This window comes from Gopherus flavomarginatus, chromosome 17 (genome assembly GCF_025201925.1).
Source record: "Gopherus flavomarginatus isolate rGopFla2 chromosome 17, rGopFla2.mat.asm, whole genome shotgun sequence".
Lineage (NCBI taxonomy): Eukaryota > Metazoa > Chordata > Testudines > Testudinidae > Gopherus > Gopherus flavomarginatus.
This window is the reverse complement of record NC_066633.1, coordinates 16665235-16686256: the sequence shown is the minus strand read 5'-3', so window position 1 is coordinate 16686256 and position 21022 is coordinate 16665235. Positions and strand designations below refer to the sequence as shown.

The following is a 21022-nucleotide window of genomic DNA, read 5'->3' as shown; positions in this document are numbered from 1 at the left end:
CTCTTTTTTTTTTGTTACACCAGTGTAAATCTGGAGTAAAGTTACTGAAATAAGTGGAGTTACTCCAGATTTATGCCAGTGTAACTGACAGTAGAAATTGTACCATAGCTGTCTATCTTTATTCTTGTATTCACGGGTGTCATTGTTTCCAATGGTATACAAAAGCATGTTATGTGCAAACACCTGTTTCTAATTGATTTGATCATTGCTTTATCGTTGATATCTGTGACATCGTAGATGAGACATGGAGGCTCCCTAGCATTGTGGAAGTGGGTAAGATGTTGACATTGATGAGGTACTAGAACTAGCTTGCCAAGACAGAGTTAGAAAAGAAAGTTGGCTGAGGGCCTGGTCTAGTTTCTGTTGAAGTCAATGGAAAGGTCAGACTCAAGGTTGCTAGAACCACTTGGTAATACAAAAGGTGCTACATAAAGTACTCAGTTGAGATGAAAACTTGAGACATTCTTGTTATTTCCCCCGGCTATGGTTAATACCAACTGCTGAGTTGATGAGCAGGACATGTGCATCTCTTATATACTGCATGGAAAACCACTGTCCATGTCAAATGGGCAAACATGTTAGAATCCAATGGCCAGATCCATAGGTGGTGGAGATGAACAGAATGCTGTTGATTTCAATGGAGTTATGATACTTTATGCCAGCTGAGGATCTGGATCCAAACTTTAATTGTTGGAGTTCAGAACAAGGCACCCAGGAACAGAATAAAAGGCAAATCAATTAGACTAATTAATGTCTATCAGATCAGACAAAAATCCAGGTGAGACAGTTTGTTTATACATCCACTTGTGTGGGGTCTGGGGTGAGGTGTTAGCCAAATCAAACTCTGCTTGTGTAAGTGTGACCTTGGAAGGGGAGATTGAAACACACTCTTTGGAAGGTATAACTGGTAAGGATATAACATTTCCAAGTCCAAACGGTCCAAGTTACTCAGGCAGTTTGTTAGGGGAGGCTTCGTTTCTCTGCACTGTTCCTTCCAGGTGGCTAAGAATTTCGATCAGGCGGGGGAATGGAATGAGTGAGGACTTCTTTTTTTGAAATGACAACTGCCTAAATTTCAGAAGCGGCATATGGTTCTGCACAAATAACTGTCTCTGATGCACAAACCTCACACGTTGTGCAAGCTGGTAGGAGATGAGGTAGCTAGTAGGGCTTGGCAGGACTTAGATTCAGTGCCGGTGCAGTTGGGTACTTTTGCATTTGCAAACATCTGCCCATGTTCATGAATGGTTTATAAACATCAGCTGATGATCAGGTTGCAAACAACCCTTAGTTGTCCTCCCACTGCTCTTCCAAGACTCATGGACTCTGGGACCCTCTCCAACCAACATATGTTTGCTGTATTGAGGGCACTGTGTGGCCTGTGTATCCCTCCTGAGTTCCCGCAAGACCTCAGGCAGAGATGTGTGACTGTTCTGCTCCCCAGGCTGGTTCATTCTGGGAGTGACGATGAAAGATGCCTTACATGTTTCAGCTGCCCCCAGTACTTAGTGCTTTTAGGGTGGGGAAGCAGTTTGTACCCCTTCACTTCTCCTTCCTGCTCCCTATTCTCACTTCCAAACTGGCTTTCTGTGGAACACAGCACCCCATAATCCCTCGGGTAATTACTAGGGAGACCTGTCTGCTCCATAGCAAATGCATGCTGCAGATTATAGGTTGAGGACAGGAGAGGCAATGTGGTCTAGTGGATAGGGCACTTAGTTGGGACTCAGAAGACAGGATTCTATGCCTTGTTTTGCCACTGAGCTGCTCTAGGACCTTGGGCATGTCACCTCACATCTCTGTGCCTCTATTTCCCAACCTAACCTTTGTGTCTCTTGTCTATTTCAGTTATAAACTCTTCAAGGCAGGGGCTGTTTTTTGCTATGTGTCTGTTCAGCACCCAGCACGAATGGGCCCTGATCTATGCTGGGGCCTCTAGGTGCTACTGTAATAATAATTTTATTAATAATAATTCATAAATAATAAGGCTACTCCTGGGTGAATCTGAGCCCAAACGGAGCCAGTGTTCATCCTTGCCACTCTGTGAAACTCTTAGTCCGTTCAGGTTTAATTTGAATTTCAGGCAGAGGGACAGGGTAAAATCCGTCCAGTCATCTACAATCTTTGCTCCACAGGGAGCACAGCCAGGGGCCTGTCAGGTTTATTTAATCCTGCCACTAACTTGTTTTGCTCTCCCTGGTGAACAGTAAAAGTCAGAGGATGGCGCATAAGCCCAATCCTCCCGTTAGGGCCAAGCCTATCTTCCATAGAGAGAGAAGAATCTCAGCAGGAGCCTCCTTGGTGTTCGTTTCATCTAAATCAACTTTGTGGCAAGGAGACAGGCGGGAGGCTTGTTTTGAGGCCCTTGCATCTGCCATGTCGCTTGGCTTATCCAAACAGCGAAAGATCTGACGGCAGCTGAAATAATAGACAAGTGCAAGAACTCGAGATTTTTGACGTCCTTCTTTTGTTTACACAATTCCATCACCCCCCTCCCAGCTTCAGAATCAGACAGGAATTCTCTTCATTGTCTTCTCCCATGCCTCTCATACCACTTTTATTTAAAAGAGAGCGAGAGAGAGAGAGAGAGAGCTTACAGAAGAGAGGAAAACAACTCTATTTGTACAGTCAATAACAGGTGTGATCAATATGTCCTAAAGTGACCCTCTCCCCGGGGCCATCTATTATAGGAAGAGCTTTTGTAAGCACCATAGGCTATGGGAGCATGAAAAGCCACAGTGACTCTTCCTAGGTGCTCTTCTTCTTGCAGTGGAAGTAAAGTCTAATGACCCTAGCTTCAAGCAGAAAGGATGGGACAGCTCTCAGTAATCCAGGAGCATGCTTGACCACAGAAAAAGAGATAGTTGATTCTCTACTACTTTATTGAACCTCGTTTCTTGACCTGAGCTCAGGACCAATCTTATGGAACATCATCTCTGAGCTACAGAGCTCCCTCAGCTCCCATTAACTTAAATAAGGCCTTTTATTTTGGTGCCTAAATATGAGTTTGAAATAGCATATGAACTTGGGCAGAGCACTTCTACCTGTGCCTCTGTTTTCCCTCCCATTACCTTGTCTGTCTTGCCTATTTAGATGGTAAACTCCTTGAGAGAGGGACTGTCTCTCCCTGTGGGTCTGCACTGTGCCTTGCACAATGGTCCCTGCATCCCAGTTGGAGCCATTACTGTAGTATAGCTAATGAATAACAATCACGTTAATCAAGAGGAGCAGTGCAGGCTTATCTAAGTTCTCCTGCCAACATACCTCAAGGAAAGGAGGAATTTAGTCTCTATGGGTCAGATTTTTAGAGGTATCTAGGCACCTAACTCCCATTAAATCTCACCCTATCTCCATTCCAATTTGTGATCAGACACCTACTCCCATGGAAGCCAATGGGGAAAACTGCCATTGGTTTCAGTCAGTCAGGATCAGGCCTCCCGTGGCCAGTTGTGATAATTCTTGTGGCACTTGGACCACTAGGAGCTGGACTGAGATCCCCACCCCCATCTTGTTTCAGCCTGAACATGGCTAACTCACTCGTGTAACATGCATTGTGGGGACTTTAGGACCATGGACCAAAGCAGGAGATGGGCATAACAAATATGAACTTGGCAGGAATTTCAAAATGGCGGGAAAGGGGTTTCTTGCCTGAACTCAGGTTTTCATTATACAGGACAGCCACACAGTAGAGCTAATCAAAATGGCAAAATACTGGGCAGCTTTGTCTGTGGAGAACCTTCATCTCCTCAGGATTCAGGCTTTGTGACCATGGTTGGCCCACCCTAGAGCAGCTGGTCTAAGATGTAGCAGCCAGAGAAAGTCAAGGCCACAGCTGGTCACTGCCAGCTGGCTTCTTGCTTTTCTGGGCTAGGCTTCATCACTAAGAAAGAAGACCAAGGGCAAAGGTGCTGGAGGAAAGTAAGGCTCCAGCTGGGACATGTGGAAGGAAGGGTTGGTTCTGGGGTGAGAGGAGGGCTGAAAGAGAGAGTCTGTTCAGAGAACAAAGTCTTTGGGGGAGCAGGACCCAAACTTTTGGTGAATCAAGTCCCCATTTAGGAGCAAATAATGGCTGAGCCTTCTTGGGAACACTTAAGGTGTTGAGGCTACAGAGCTTTCCTTCACCCCTCCCACGCACCCTTGCTAGAAGCAGCCGCAATTTAGCTGCAAGTACTCAAGACATTTGAGTGCAGTGGCTCTCCACCTTCTCCTTACATGATAGGAGCACCTGGCTAGCCTTCCTTGCAGCATTCATTACTTTTATGGAACTCCATGCTCTCTAGGGGCAGAAGCTGGGATGGTCTCTAAGAAGATTTTCAATTTCATGACAAAGGGGGAACTTTATAATTAAAAATTTATCTATCTATCACTTTTGTTACTAAAAACACATTGGCCCTTGCAGTGGGAAGAGAGGGTGCAGGGAGCTGCTTTCCCCCAGTATAACCAAACAGGAGACATCTAGAATGGAGCTGATTTCCCTTGCAGAGTAGGAGAGGCAGCTAGTTTGGCCAAAGGTGCCGACTACCCTAATAGGGACTTACCCAGGCATGCCTAGGGTGCAATCCTAGCTCCTGCACATCTGCAAGCATTCAGAGGAGTGTGCGCTGCAACTCAAAAACCCACAATCCCTCATGTCCAGGGCTCTACCAAATTCACAGCCATTGAAAACATCATGGGCCATGAAATCTGGTCTTCCCCTGTGAATTCTGGTCTTTTGTGTGCTTGTACCCTATACTATACAGATTTCACAGGGAGACCAGCATTTCTCAAACTGGGGATCCTGACCCAAAAGGGAGTTGCAGAGGGGGGTCCCAGGGTTATTTTAGGGTGGTCACAGTACTGCCACTCTTACTTCTGTGCTGCCTTCAGAGCTGGGTGGTCGGAGAGCGGCGGCTGTTGGCTGGGCACCCAGCTCTGAAGGCAGCACCCCGCCAGCACCTGCACAGAAGTAAGGGTGGCAATACGACACCAGGCCATCCTTATTTCTGCGCTGCTGCTGGTGGCAGCTCTGCCTTCAAAGCTGGGCTCCCGGCCAGCAGCCACCGCTCTCCAGCTGCCCAGCTCTGTGGGCAGCAGTGCAGAAGTAAGGGTAGCGGTGCTACAACCCGCCCCTACAATAATCTTGCGATCAGCCCACAATTCCTTTTTGGGTCAGGACCCCTACAATTACAACACCATGAAATTTCAGATTCAAATTGCTGAAATCGTGACATTTACAATTTATAAAATCCTATGACTGTGAAATTGACCTAAATGGACTGTGAATTTGGTAGACTCCTATTTATGTCACCACTACGTGGGTAGAGAGCTCCGCCCGACCATCCCGGTGGCATCATGGGGCCCTTTGAATGTTATAGGAACACTCTGGCTGAAACGAACACAGGGAACTTGTCTAACAAGGTCACTTCTGAGAGACAAAGTGAAAAAAAAAAACCCTCAAGTGCCTACCCTCCCCAATAGAAAGAGAAAAAGAAATAGAAGACCTCTATATCTCAGTCTCCAAATATCTCCTTTGCTGCTGGAGGGAGGAAAAGCAGTCCTTGTGGTATTTCACATGGTGTATTCTAATTCCTCCTCTAAACAGAGGAGTTGAGTCAATGCTTTTCAGTAATAGTGCCTCCCCCTGAGCGGAAGCCAGAGCGATCAATACCCTTTACTCAGTTCTGGAAAAGATCATTAAAAGACCATAGGTATAAATTTGAAAGAGCAGTTGCTCGCATCCTTAACATTAAAGATGCTCTTCAGCCTCAATTCCTTAAGTACCATCATGTGAAACAGCCATGCATCAGAACCGACGGACAGAGGAGTGGAAAGAGTGCATTATTGTTATTACTGTCCCATCGGATCGGTGGGAAGGCAGATGGAAAAAATAAGTGGTCAAAATCTTGCTTATATCAATGCCCCCCAAAAGCTTGTCTTGTTGACAACTCCAGATACACAAACCCTAATATCCACTTGAGTGCTCCTTAATGTGCCTGATACATGGAAGAAAATGCTTTTGTTAATCTATCTGTTCTTCTGTGTGTACACTGTACTTATCACCATGGCTTTGCATATTACTATGCATATCCACTTTAAAACACTCATGTTTCTCTCCAAGTTTGGCACTCCAAAAGAATGCCAAAGCATTAACCACACATGAATTGTGACAAACAGCAATGGATGAGTTAATGTAACTTAAGTCCCAAGTGGGAGGTTCTGAAATGCCACTCTTGGTAAGCCAAACTGAGTAGGAGATTTGCCATCAATTGCAAAGTATTTGACATGGTTCGTGCTGCAAGCCCTGAGTCATGTGAGTTTAAAATGCCAGATCTACACTTAAAAACTTATATCGGCATAGCAATGTCAGTCAGGGAGTGAAAAAACATACTCCATCAACATTGTCATGCCAACAAAAAAAACCAGTGTAGATGCAGCTATGCCACAGAAGAGGGCTTCTGTCAACATAGCTAATGTCATTCATGGAGGTGGTATTCTTATGCTGGCAGAAATACTCCTCCTCTTGGTGTATGGTGCATCTACATTAAGGGGCTATACAGGCTCCATAGTGTAGACATAGTCTTAGAGTTTGTAGCCCAGGTGTTGCTCCATGTCAGGAACATCTATATCCAGCATCTGCCTGTTGTATCCAATTGGAAGAGTCTCTTGGAACTGCCCACTCTCCCATTTCCCATCCTCTGTGTGTCACTGATCTAACCTTGCTTTAGCTGGAAGTGCTAAATCTGCCTTTGACCAGAGAGGTATCTGACAGACTGAATTTTCTTCTCTGTGGTGGATTATTATGGTAGGGGGGCTTCTTAAGTTTGCTAGCAGTAGTATGCACAGAAGCACCTTCTGAAAGAGCCAGAATGATGGAAATAGGGAAGAAGATTGGTTTTGTGGTTAAGGCACAGTTCTGGGCACTAGCTCAGTTCCTGGCTTAGCCTCCATATTCCTTTGTGACTTTAGGCAAACTACTTAATCTTTCTGTGCCTGAGGAGTGGTTCTGTATTTCCTAGTCCTCCACAGTTAGCGAAGAGGTCCAGGAGGCGTTTCAGTAGAGAAATGTCCTTTCTGCCTCCATCCCTGAAGCTAGACTGTAAGAATCACTTGCTCTGATGGGAGCCATCTGTTGTCAGATCATTTTCCACATGTGGGTAGCAGATTGCAGTGGGAAAACTCTCCCACCTCATTTTATAACTAGTGGCTGGATTAAGCCAAATCACACTGGGACAAACTAACCCAGCCGTCATTCTTCCCTGACATACACATAACACTCTCCCTGTATTAACTCTTGCATTCAGCCCTTGACCACGTAATTGCGCATACTCAGTCCTTCCTCCCTATGAAATTTCCTTTCCAGTCTTCTAGGCACACCCAGTCCTCTGCAGCATATTAACTCATAAACATAATCCTCACCCCATGCTTAATGTAGAGCCAGTCCCTCTGCCATGACACTCTAGGACCAATTTCTCATCCCATAGTTTAACAAACATGAACTTTGTAAATCATTCTTTTCCTATGGAAATTCTAGTCTAGCCAAATTTTCCTTTGCTGGATGTGTTTTCAGTTTGTTTGCCCATGCGGATGTGCGCACACAGAGATGATACACATACACACAGGCTGTGCTCTGCTCTCAGAGGCACGTGCATTCAGCTATCAGTAGGAATTGCGTGTGTGCCCAAGAGCAGAACGTGCGTGAACCTTTTTGTGGGAGGTCCAAGCTCACAGAGAGTGGCACATTCACTTGGCTGAAGTGACTGCCGTTATTACAGCTGTCTGAACTGTTAGCTCACAAATGATCTTTGTGAAGAATTTAGCTCCTTGCTTGGTTAGCAGAGCACAGGAAAAATTATCCTTCATCATTTACAGCCGCAAAATGCACCCACGTTTTTGTACCCATTAAATCAGTTGTAGGGCCAAAACTGGGGAGCAGGCTATTTCACTTTCAGATTTGTACCTGCAGTCAAACACTGTAGTTAAGAGCTGCCGCTACTCAGATTTCTGCATGCTTTTGAATTGAACGTGGAAGAATGTGGGCACAGATTACTCTCACAAAAAGGAGGGTACTTTGCTGAACACTAGTCCCGTGTAATCCCATTCAAGTGACTCAGGAATGTTCTAGGAGCCTGATCGAATTAAGGACGTTTTCTGAGAAGCCCAGCCCCTTTTCAGCAGCCCCGTCTCTGACCTGTATTACTGACTGTATTGTGCTGCTCACCTACTGTTTCCTCTCTTGTGTTGTAGGGAGTTGAGTGAGAGCGTTGTGTATACGTACCAGGTCGCTGTTATTTCTGGGACAGAGGAGAGTGAACCCTCCCCCATGACTCTATATACTCATGGAAGTGGATACTGTGGAGATGGGATTATCCAAAAGTAAGTGTGGAGTAAGCAAATAGATACAGCAGTGCTGCCTCCATTGATCCAGAGATTGGGGTTAGGAGGAAATTACTGCCTCTCCTACATAATAATTACAGCTTTTGTCTTTGATCACCTGATGTCTCCATAGCCTGGGCTGACTCTCAGAGATAAAGAGACAAGGACCCAGATCTCTGATTATTACCAAGATGATAACATTTAATTGGAACTTAGTTAGGTCCTGCTGTCCTGACACCTTTATAGATAGATAGATAGATATTTCATAGTGTTAATTGCTGACAAAAAAAGAAATGTTCACAGCATCTTCGGTGCTGTCATTAAGTGAGAAGTCCCAGGTGGGCTGGCAGTTGATGGACAGCTAGCACATGGGAGGCCAGGTTTCCAGGGCAACTTCAGTGTGAGGTTGCTCTGAAGGCCGCAGGAGCTGGGATGCATTTGGAGGTGACAGATTTGGGCTCCAAGGGAGAGTGTTAGTCATTGTAGGTTCTCAATCAACTCCTCCCTCTTCTCCCCTGCTGATCGACAGGCCACTAATAATAAAAATAATTATCAACAATTGCAATTTATTTTTACTGTATTGAATTTATAGCGTGAGTGGGACCTGCTCAAAAGTCTCCAGGTGCTTTAATAAAATGTAATTAATTAATGGCAGTATTAACAACAACCACAAGTCCAGTCCTGCAAACACTGTTCATGGGAAGCAGAGCTTCCTGTCAAAACAATGGGACTACTTATGGTATCAAGCACTAGGCCTGGCAGCAAGCGTTTGCAATATCGGCCCCTAAAGGCAATGCATTCAAATTGAAAAAACCAAACCATTGATACATCTGGAGCAGCTGGGAGGAGAAAGAAAGAGATATCAGTTGTACTTTGTGTACTATTTCTCATACGGTTACACTGCCAATTTTTTAGACATCAGTTGTGGCTTTGCCACACGGCTTGAATAAGGGGTAGCACAGATCAGGAACCAGACTGTGTCACAGTCTGGTTCTTCATTGCCACACTTGCTCCTGTGGGTTTGTGGGGGGGAGAGTCTCAGTCATGCCAATTCTTTTTGTGATTCAAGTTGCTTCCCTCTCTGTGCTGGTTTAATGGCACTGGCTGGTGGGTTGTGGGAGCAGAGCCAGGATTCCATCCACTGTCTGCCAAGTGCTCTCCATCCCATGCTGCTACCTGCAATCTGAGCACATGGAAGGCACTTGCACCTCCTTATTCCCCCGTGTGGGCACATTGCTGGAGCCACAATCCGGCCCTTTCAGACAGAGCATGAAGAGCTTCCAGAATTCCTGCCATTCCAGGCTGTCCTCTGATTCCACAGCTGCTGTCTTTCCCCCACTTGCTGAGTCATCATCAGCAACCATAAAGGAAAGTGCTCATGTCCTAGCCCGGAAACAATAGTGCCACCTACCTCTGAGGAAACATGAGGGGAAACCCTGTACCCTAGAATTGTAAAAGCTGGGGGATGGAGGAGAGAGAACAGGTGTTTTGAGGGCATACAGCACTGAATTAAGCATCTCCAGGTTCTGAGACAGAAACTGAGAGAGGTCTGAGAAATGCAGCTGTTTTCCATCTGATCCCTCATTTTGTCTCCTGCCTGCAGAGATCTGGGGGAAGAATGTGATGACATGAATAAGATCAATGGCGATGGCTGCTCCCTCTTTTGTCAGCAGGAGCTATCCTTTAATTGCCTTGGTAAGTCTGGTCTGGAGCCCCTTCCGCCCAGGGTGGGCAGCGCCTCTGTGCGTGGTGCAAGTGAAAAAGAAACAGCAACCTCAGTGACCTATCGATGGGTTGCCCTAGAGGCAAGGGAAAAGGTGGGATTTGTGGGATTGACAGGTGTGTCCTTTCCCTGTTTCTAGTCCTTTGGATGGGAAATTAATTCTGGTGGTTTTGTAACTGGCTTGGCTTTCGGCTGTGTTAGGGCCCGATCCCAAACCTATTGAAGTCATTGGGTGGCTTTCCACCTCTGCAGTAGGCTTTGGATCAGGCTGGATGAGAGGATATGAACTGATCCCTTCTGATAAACAGAGGAAAGAGTGTCAGGGGAAGGGACTTGGAACTGAAGCAGCCCCAGCTGAGGTCACACCTGCTTTGAGATGCAAATCAATATCCGAGGATCAAAGGTCCAGCTAATCCCCTTTTTTCAGAGGTGAAAACTACTTAATCAGATTTTGTTTGCAAGCCTGGTTTGCCCTGATTAGCAGGAAATGTAAACACAATAGCCAGAAGATGTTCCAGCTCTCTGGGGACTGCAGAGTTGCAGTTGTGAGCTTAACATATTTATTAAATCCTTGAGGAGGAGAAGAGGGGGCAGGGAAGGGCAAGTGAGGGCCCATCTACACTGCAGCTTCTGTGTAAGGCTTGGTCTGCTCTACATCACTCAGGGGGGTGAATACCCCCTGCTCCAAGTGACATAAGTTACCCCCATATAGCGCTGTCCACACTGATGCTTATGTCTGCCTGAGAGCTCCCGCCACATAGCTGCCACTACTTACAGAGGTGGTTTTATTATGCCGACAGCCGGGAGAGCTTTCTCCCATCAGCATAGAGCATCTTCACCAGATACACTGCAGTGACGCAGCTGCACCGCTCCAGCGCAGTGTGTGTAGACGTGCCCCTACAGCACTGTGTTAAGAAACAGGGCTTTGGAGCGGAGCCCGGAGCTGGAGCTTGGAGCAGCTCCAGAGCAGTGGAGCCACAGGTTTTTGCCTGGAGCTGAAGCAGAGCCAGAGCATAGCTCCAAAAACCTGTTAAAAAAATCATGTTACAACCTAGGCCAGGGATGAGCCTCGGTGAGCGTTTGGCTTGGATACTATTTTGACCTATCCAAACTTCCTGAATCTGCAGAATCAGGCTGCAGACCACAAGACAACGGGTGTGCTCAGGTGATGTTCTTCAGTTCCATAGCTGGTCCTGTCTGGACGGACTGAGAGAGCAATCTACCTAACCATAGTCTATCTAACCTACTTAAGATTTCGATATAGCAACCTACACCCGAGGATCCAATGCACTGATTCAGCGATGCTTGGGCACATGCCTAACTTTAAGCACATCACATGCTTACAGTTATGGACAGGTTAAAGGAGCTCCGAAAAAGTTTGGTTTGTGTTTAGTTCCAACAAAGTTTTGGGTTTTTCTATTTATTTATTTTATACCGGTCACGTGGCTCATCGCAAGGAATCATAGTAGAGCTACACGTGAGTGTGAAAAAATCCTGTCCTCTCACACTGTGGACAAAAAATCAAACTAAATACAATGCAGGTCCCATTTTTGCAGCTTGACGTATATTTCAGTCTTGCTTCTATGAGTTTTCGGTGTTTTAGGGTGGGTTTTTTTTGAGTTTTTTGCGAAAATGGAGTTAGTTTTCAGAGCAGACGTAAAGCTGTTCCTTTTTCATAGGCAGGTGCAGAGTTAAAGCTGGTGTTTTGCACAGGTGCTAGTTTTAGAAAAAATTCAAAACCGAACCCAGTTGTTGGTGAAATCATTAGTATGTGGATTCCGTAAGAGCCTGATTCGTCGTCACTAAAATCTACGGAAAGACACCAATTGGCTTCCATAGACTCTGGATTACCAATGATGAGTTTCTAGACAGAGACAATACTGGTCTTTCAGCCAGACAGACATATTTTAACACAAAATAAGACATTATCTTATTAGAAACCATTAAACCATTGGGGCAGGGGAAGGGGTTATTTTTTAAAACAAATCTTACATATAATAAAAATGCATAACCAAAAAGGAAGCACGAAGCCCCCTTCTTGAAAGCCTGATAACATCAAACCAGATCCTGCCAGCTGTAGTCAAGCAAAACTCTTCTTCCACTTCAGTCTGGTGTTTTGCTTGAGAAATGACTGAATGATTGGGCCCATGGCTTGAGGAATGGAAAAGAGGCAGAGAAACATGTGCATTTGATCTGTAATCTTACGAGACTAGCACATGTTGTGGCTCTGTAGAATAATAAATAATCTTTTCACATTGGACTACTTTTATATGGACATTACTGTGATAATATTTAGCTCTGTTTAGCACCGGTGAAGCAAACAACCCCTGCTTACCAAAGCCTTTAAAGGAATGTAGGCACATGCTTAAATTCTTTGCTGAATTAGGCTCTACAGTTATTGTCTACACTGCAACTGGGTGCATGCCTCTCAAGACAGACTCAGGCTAGCTCTGCTCAAGATACTACAGCATGCTAAAACAGAAGTGTGGGCATTGTGCCATGGGCAGCACATAAGGCTAGCCACCCAAGCTTGGACTCGGGGTTGAGAGGGCTTAGACAAGGACAGCTAGCCTGAGCCACTGCCCAGGCCACAGCATTCACACTGCTATTTTTAACATGCTATCTTGAGTGGAGCTAGTGGACGCTGATATCAGAATTAAAAGGTGCTCTGAGGTCTCCATGACAGGAGGTTTAACAAGCCGCACATTCGCACCTCCAGAGAGACGACTCTCCTCACCTTGTTTGCTAGAGCAGAAATGCAATTAAGCAAGCAAATACTAGCAAGCTTAAATCTGCTGCTTTCCGTCTGTATCTCCTGCCATCAGAGCCTTTTATTTTTGTCTCTGACAGGTTCACTTTGTTTTGTGTACATGGGACACGGCAGCTCTCAGGACGCTTTGCATTGGTGCCTATAACTCAGTTAGGCCTCTGCTGCTCTTTTTTGTTTGTTTGTTTTCCCTCATCCTCCCCCTTATAATCAGATAAGGCTGTGATCAATCTGCTTTGCCATGGGAGGGATGGGGTGAACCAAGGAGAGAGGCGGGGGAGAAAGCTGTGTGGTCTTTACTGTCAGGCTGCCCTGGCCTTCTCAGAACACAAAGCCGAGAAAAGAAAACAGATAAGATTAATGGCATTTAGTTCTTGCAAGATGTTCTCACACCAAACTTAAGAGCGGCAATGGAATTAATTAATTAATTAATTAAAGCATCTGGCAGTGCTTCCTTTTAAATGGGATACTGCAATGTCATTAGCCCTTCTCCATCCCCTAGTTTATTCTCGATGCCCACATCCACCAGTGGATTTTTGCTCTTTGAGCCCTTGTTCTTTCCCCACGGAGTTTGGAATTTGGTCTCTGGATGAAAGTTTCACCTCTCCTGTTAATAACATACTGCAGGAGAAAAGAAAATCAGAGCTTTGCCCATTGTCCCTCTCTCTCACACACACACACATCCTGTTGCTGTATGGAGATCCCTCATTCGTTTCCCATTGACAGTGAGGCTTCATGGCATGGAAGTGATTTGGGATCACTGTGGACCAGAGCCAGGTTCAAACCAATTGCCTGAAGATGAGAGTCTCCATGTGCATCTTTTAATAAAACTTTACTTATCCAACTGCTCCTTACTTGCACGAGTAAAGGCCTGCAGTGGTGGGACACACATTCTCCTACCATTCTGAAGCAGGAGAAGGGCATATTGGAAAAGGCACCAAAACATATCAAAGAAACCTGTGAGAAGATATTATGACAGGAGCATAGTAAAGGCTGAAAGACAAGTTTAAAAATGTCTTTAAAGGAGTTTCAGGTCCTGCAGCTACCCCTGAGTCTGCCTGGCAATTGTGGGTTATTACAATTACATTTCCTATTATTCTTATTTATTACTTAACTTCCCCCTCACATCATGGTGAGAAAGGCCCACGTAAACAAGTTGGGAAACTGATTGCGCACCAAGGCCAGCAAAGCTTTGAAGTGTGACCGTAACTTGAAGCACATGATCAGTCCCATTGAAATCCTCATTACGCGTTTGCTGGATCAGGGCCTCGTGCTGTCAAATGCCAAAAAGGAAACAAACGCCAGGAAAACAAAGAGGATGATTTTTGGCTCCAAGCTCTTTCAGTTAGTCATTTTCGGGGCTGCTTGGCACAGCAGTAGGTGAAAAACGTTCAGAGAAAGACGTATGTTTTTTAAGTTGATGTCGCTTTAATACCACTGCTTTTCAGCGTATGCTTTGGCACCAACTTCATCGTTCTACCTCTGTCGCGCTGGTCTGTCTTTCCCTATTTGGAAAAGCCTCTCCTTCCAGTTGGAAACTTCCCTTTTGTGGAAGATCCGTCCTTTACCTCGCCAATTTTCCATGCATTAGGTGTAGCATTCTCCCCGGTCCCATTGTCTGGAGACTGCAATGCATTCAGGGAACTAATTAAAATTCATGAGCTTGCTATCGCTATTTGGAGCATGATCCTCTAGGGAAAATGCAATGTTAAGTGAGTGACACAAACCTAATTTTATGTCTTTTTTTTTTTTTGACAGAGAAGTAATATGCTTAAAATAAATTGATGGATGACCATCCATATTCATTGTGGGCATGCTTTTAGAGCAGACTGAGCACCCACCCTCCCCACCACCACCCACACACGCACTTCTGCACAGGAACATGTGGTTTTGACAGCTGACTCCACATCCCTGTACAGCAGCTAATGGTGCTTTTTTTTCTTTGGAGAACAGTAAAAAGGTCTTTACAAATCCAGCCAGGGGCTGAGTGCACCAATGGAGTGGAGGCACTCAGCCCCTTCCAGGATGTGCTCAATACCTCACTGAATCAGGCTGTATAAGAGCCGAAATGTGGACCAGGTACCTTGGGGAATTAATATTGCTGCTAACAAACTAATGTGGGTCTGTAGTAGAACCTCATAGTAAATGGAAATGAATTTGCTAACTGAAGCTATTCGGCCAAAATTCACACAAACCCCAATATTCAGCTTCCAGCAAATGATGTGGAGCTCAGCAGTTCCTCCAGTCCTTGGGAGCATGTGGCTGCACGGTCCAAGATGTGTAATTACTCATTTGGCAAGTTAGCAATAATACCAGTGTCCATTTTCAGGGGCTGTCATCAACAGGGCAGTTTTTAGCATGCAGACCAGTGGTTTGACTTTCTTTGTGAATAATGCCTCAGATTTCCTCAGAGTTTTCTTCCCTGCCTCTAAAGCAAACAGGCAAGCTTCTGTAAGGTCCACACTGATAACTTTGTTTATGTTCAAAAATCTCCTTCCCCTGTGGCTATCACCTACTTCCACCGGAAACCCAACTAGCTTTTCAGTGTGATCTCTAAAAACCAGTTAATGAATCAGCACTGGTCCTCTCTGAAGTAATGGTGTATCATCAGCTCCATTTCCATGGGTGGATAGAGGCACAAAAAGTTTCAATGACTTGCCCAAGCATATAGAGAGTTAGAGGTGGAAGCAGGATTAGAACTCAGGAGTATGTGGGTAGTTGGTTTACAAAAAAGGTAAACAGCTTACTACTGCTGGCTAGCTATGGAAAATCTCTTCTCGCTCCAATGACAGACGTTTGTGTTTTTGGAGGTGAAGTATCACAATTTTAGTCCCACTCACTGCAGGTGAGTTGTAATGTTATCTGCAGTCTGTGACATACAGATGAATTACATAGTTACTATGTTGAGCTCAGGCCGCTAAATCGTACTGAAGATCCTAGTCACCTTGGTCAAAGGAGAAGCCCAGGGATGGCAGGCTGAGTTTATGGAAAGTAGCTGAATGATGAAAGGGTAATACTACACATGCCTTGTGTTTGCCCTCTCAGTTCAGAAGACACTCCAAGATGATGGTCACGTTCCTCCAAGCCTCTGAATATTCCCCAATAAAGTGTGACATCCACATTTACTTCATTTCCAAGAATGTCTATCTACCCATTTTATTTTACTGATGAAAAATGTCACAAGTTACTGAGATGTGACTTTATTCAGTGCAGTTTCCATGCATCCTAGTCAATGAGTTCTCCTCTCTTCAGTTAAAACCTACAGAAAGGAAAATTCATCCAAGACTTTGTATTGACAGAAGAAATTTAACTATCCCCAGTTTGGTCAAAATGAATGGGAGAGATGACGGACATCCTGGATTTCAGGCCATGCTATCTCTCCTCCCTGATGGCTTGATCCTGCTCCCACTGAAATCAATGGTAAAACTCCCATTGATTTGAACGGTGCAGAATCTGGCCTCCAGTGCCCACCTTCAAAGGGTAGCCAGTGGAACCACTTCTTGTTTTGATACAGGAGCCTCTGGACAAATACTTGCTCGTCTGTTAATGCGAGTTCTTTAGCCAGATCTGCAGATTAAATGTAGTAGATTAAATAATCTAGTGCAGATTATTAACTAGTGGGTCCAGTCCTGGCTTTATGGAAGGCAATGGGTTATGTTTGTTTTTTCCCCACTGATTTTGGAGAGACTGTGACTTGGCCTTAATAGGTCTGAAGGTTTCCTCTGGTGATTGGGAAGACCTGTATGCCGACTGCCATCTCCCTGCACCTCCGGGAGAGGGTCAAACAGACCTTTAGGGGTTAAGATTTAATGCCCACTCTGTTCCAAGAATCTGTTACTCTGAGACAATGTGTGCGCATTTTTGTCCCTTTTTTTTTTTTTTGGGGAGGAATAGCTATGAGGCATGAGGCTTGTTGTAGTTGGAACTGTCCCTAAATAAACAGCTGAGCTTAAAAATACTTCTTTTTTGTCCGAACTTTTAAAAAAATCATAGTTAATGTACAAAAGAAGACTATTCTGGTGCCAATCACTGTATTCTGAGCTGAAAACAGGAAGCTGCACTGGGTGTCTGTCCCCAGCACTTTGACCATTCTGCTTGGACATTAAAGGCCTCATTTGAGGATGTGCTCTGTGCCGTGAATTGGGTAGATCTTATTTTTTCCCCACAATGTGGAAGGCTGCCCATCACTGATAAGTCTGTATCCTGCCTGTCTGCTTCCTGATGTGTCCCAAACTTAATCAGTTTCACTAGATTAAAGCTCTAGCATCTCCCTGAACAGGTAACCACAATCCTTCCGTGAACTACAATATTAGCAATGTTAGCAACTTCCAAGAAGGTTTCTTTACTACCTGCCTTGCTTTGTACTTTCCCTTACCTCTGAACCCAGTGAGAAATGGGAACACTGGATGCTGACAGCTGAATTTTCTGCTGTTGGGAGCTGTGCTTGGGGAGCCATGCTAAAGATGGCTTTCCATCCTCACTCCAGCACTTTAGCCCCTGTACAATGGAGACGAGACTCAGGGCTGCTGTGGGTTGCAAACTCTGGTTAAAGCTGAGGCTCACTGGAAAGCAGCAGTGGTCTTGCCATACCTCTTTCTTCAGACACATACCCTACACCAGGGTCCGCAGAGCTTAGCAGAGAGCTTGCATGTGCCATTCAGAGACTGTCCCGTTCCGGGGCAAACCTGTCAACTGGCTAAGCAGGAGTTTTCCTCCTGCCAACAGCACAAAGCAGATAGAAAAAGGGGCAAGGTCTGGCTTAAAAATTCCAGTGCCCACACTGATGGTTTTGTAGGGGGAAGGGAACTTGGATTGCCTGGATTATTACTTTGGTTTCCTTCAGGGTTCAGCTCAGGGTCTTTGGGCATCTGTATCAAAACCTCCAGAGAGACTCCATCTCCCATTCCCAACTGCTGCCCCTGCAGCAGTTTTGCTGTTCCAGAATTGTATTCGATTTTGGCATCTGTATTAATTATTTCATGTCACTCTTGCTCACAGTCAGCAGCTGCACCGCTTCAGGACCCATTCGTGGTTGAGCAGTTAAAATTAGACACTACTTCAAGCTGAAAAGCAACTCCATTAGTTAACACAGTACAAGGAGCACGCAACTAGCAGTAGAGAGAAGCACCAAGGCAAAACTATTGTTATAAGTGCAACTGGTACCAGGAGGTGAGATGAACCCTACTGTACAAAGGAATCTGGGTCTGATCCAGCAAAAGGGAATGTCAGGAAATGGCAGATGGAGCCTGCAGTATCCCTTGTGTTAGGGAGGAGATCAGACTCAGATGTAAGTAAAATAAAGGGGATTTTTTGTTGAGGCTACTAGACACAGTTGGAGTCTAGGTTCTCTCTGAAGTTCAAGAGATTAAACATGGGGGGCAGGATGGCTCAGTGGTTTGAGCATTGGCCTGCTAAACCCAGGATTGTGAGCTCAATCCTTGAGGGGGCCATTTAGAGAACTGGGGTAAAAATCTGTCTGGGGATTGGTCCTGCTTTGAGCTGGGGGTTGGACTAAATGACCTCCTGAGGTTCCTTCCAACCCTGATATTCTATAATGGATGCTGCCTACTGCCACCACACATGGTCTCCTTAAATCCTGGTCTGTTTTGTACAACAATGGAGTGCACAACAGGGCCTGGTAAGAGCAGTAGCTCCTATCCAAGTGCCTTCTGCCTAATTCGGTGCCTGACAAGTAAAATGAAAAGAAGAGTCCACTGCAAATAGTTCAGGGGGAAGTGTCAGCTATCCTAAAGGCCTATGCTTTTAGATTCTTCATAAACTGTGTTTTGGCTTAGTCCTGATCCAGTGATGAGTTTCACAGTGTCCACATGGAGCTCGTTGTAGGGTCAGGTCATGCAATGGTAGACCATGCCCTCACATTTGTGTATACAGGTATAGCACAATTGGCTTTGATCCTGACTGATGCCTAGCAGAGTAGACTGGAGGGTGAAACAGGCTGTTGGGAAAGAAACATCAATTAAAACAACACCAGTTTATAATTACAGGTGTCTCTCAGGAGAAGAGATTATTGCTTGGCCAAATGTGTGATTGCATTCAGTGTCACTTCCTGCTTCCTTCGCTGCCTTACTTTGCACACATCCAGTCTTTGCCACCCTTCTGGCTTTGGAAACATTGCTTCCAAAGTTGGTGAAACTTCAGCCATGGATCTTACAAAGAACTGCTGTCCTATACCACTAGGAATAGAAGTCCCTGGCATAATCAGATTTGGTGGTTGGAGCTGGGTAAAGTCTTTCATGCTTTGCCATTACATTCTGACCAACCAAGGCCCTTGCCAGATTTCTCAGAATGATGGACAAGAGCAGTGTTGAAGAGTCCTTTATTTTAGAATGCAAGAAAATTGCCTGAAAGGGGTGGATGTATGAATGGACAGGAACCGTGCTGAAGGAGATATTTGGGGCTGATAAGGAAGGGGAAAAGAAAGCATGGATGTATTTGTTACTGCTTAGAGTACCTAGTATTGTCCTGACCACTGTGAAATATACGGGCCACTTCTTCTCTGTCTGAGTTTGAGTCCATATAATTCCATTGACTGATTGGAGTTATGCCTGGTGCGCACCACAGACGGACAACAGTCAAATCCATAGTTTTTCACAAGTAGTGAGGGAAGTCTCAGGAAGACCTGACCCAGAACATTACCCAAGTGCAGTATGAAAACTGTGTCTCTGATTCTCAGATGTGCTGAGCACCCAAAGCCCCATCTGAAGTCAACAGGAGTTGCTGGAGTCGCAGCTACTCAGCACCACTGAAAATCAGGCCCCGGGGTTTCCCTTCAGTCACCCATGCATGGTTAGTTTGGGGACTGGCCAGCACCTTGATTCCAACATGCACCCCTTCTGCATCTACAAAGTTCGGAAAGAGATCGGGAAGATCAGCCTCTTGGGATTCACTCCTATGCGAGAGTATTTATGTGATGAGCTTTGGAGGCCTATTGAAATTCAAAGCCATGGGGTTGGAAACTTTCCAGTATTTATTCCCCCCATAAAAGGACATCTTTAAATGTTTCAGAATGATTTGCTAGTGGCAAGAACATATTCCCTTAAAAAGCAAAATGCAGTTGTAAAACCACTTTTCCTCCCTCATTTTTCAAAGCTTACATCATTGACTGAACACCTGATCTTCTATTGTCTCACTTCAGTAATGCCATTCAGCCAGTGTTACCGACAGGTAATAAAGGGCAGAGCACACTGACTCATTGGGACTGGAATTGGAGATGGGACACTCACACACCACATTGCTGTTTGCTAATCATCTGGGCAGTCTCCGTTTAATTCAGACATCTCTGTCTCTCCAGTCTGTTCCTCCCTTGGGTTTTGCAGACTCCGAGCAGACAGATTTATTGGGGTCTTAAACATAATCAGGAACAAATTAGCCTCTGTAAGGATCACACACTGGCCTGGATCACAGCTATTCGAAGGCAGTTTCCTCTCCATGTGAACATGAATTAAGTCATCTGATTGGAGCAGGTCCTGAGTATTCTTTTATCCCAAACACATGATGTTATCAGAGGCCCATTACATTTATCATCGCATTAGGAGGGAACATTTGGAAACAGTACAGGAGAACATTGGTTATGTAAATTCTGTGCTTACTCCAGTGCCTATAGTGAAAAATCAGTCTGTTTGTGGAGATTGTGTCTCAATGTGTATGTGCAGGATGATTGTGTGGATGGAGAGTGTGTCTCTGTCAGTGGGGCTATCCCTGCATGGGCATTGTGTGTGTGTATGAGTATCGGTGGAGTATGTGAGTGCTTTTGTGTGTACATGTGTTTGTCAATAAATGTGTGCCTCAGTCAGTATGTGTCAGTGAGCAAGCTGCCTTGGCGTGTCTGTACTTGCCATGTGTCTGTCTATAATGGAAAGTCATTTTTTAAAAATTTGGTGGTCTGTAGTTGCTTGCACTTGTTAAGGAAATCGGTCTCTTTATAAGAGAACATAAAACCTTTTTTCCAAAGAATAAGTGGTGTTTTACTTTTGGTAATTTACCACCATCTTTCCAGACCTGAATATTTCTTGGAAATATCTGTTCAGATCCTCCCTTAATCTGGGATGTAGTTTTCTGAAGACTATACGCAGCTTTGGCCACTTGATACCAGAGTTACGCAGGCATTTCAGAGAGATGTCTAAACACGTTAGTGCAAATGTGAAGGAAAGATAAAGAGA

The 21022-nt window shown here is 45.0% G+C and overlaps 1 protein-coding gene across 1 annotated transcript in view; it reads left to right on the top strand.

The window, feature by feature from the left end:
- The window catches only part of PAPPA (pappalysin 1), a 217316-nt gene that overhangs the window by 98959 nt on the left and 97335 nt on the right, over positions 1–21022 (top strand). The window contains exons 8-9 of the mRNA XM_050926896.1: positions 8224–8352; positions 9956–10047. Of these exons, the coding sequence (XP_050782853.1) occupies positions 8224–8352; positions 9956–10047 (221 nt within the window). The remainder of the gene's footprint in view (positions 1–8223; positions 8353–9955; positions 10048–21022) is intronic.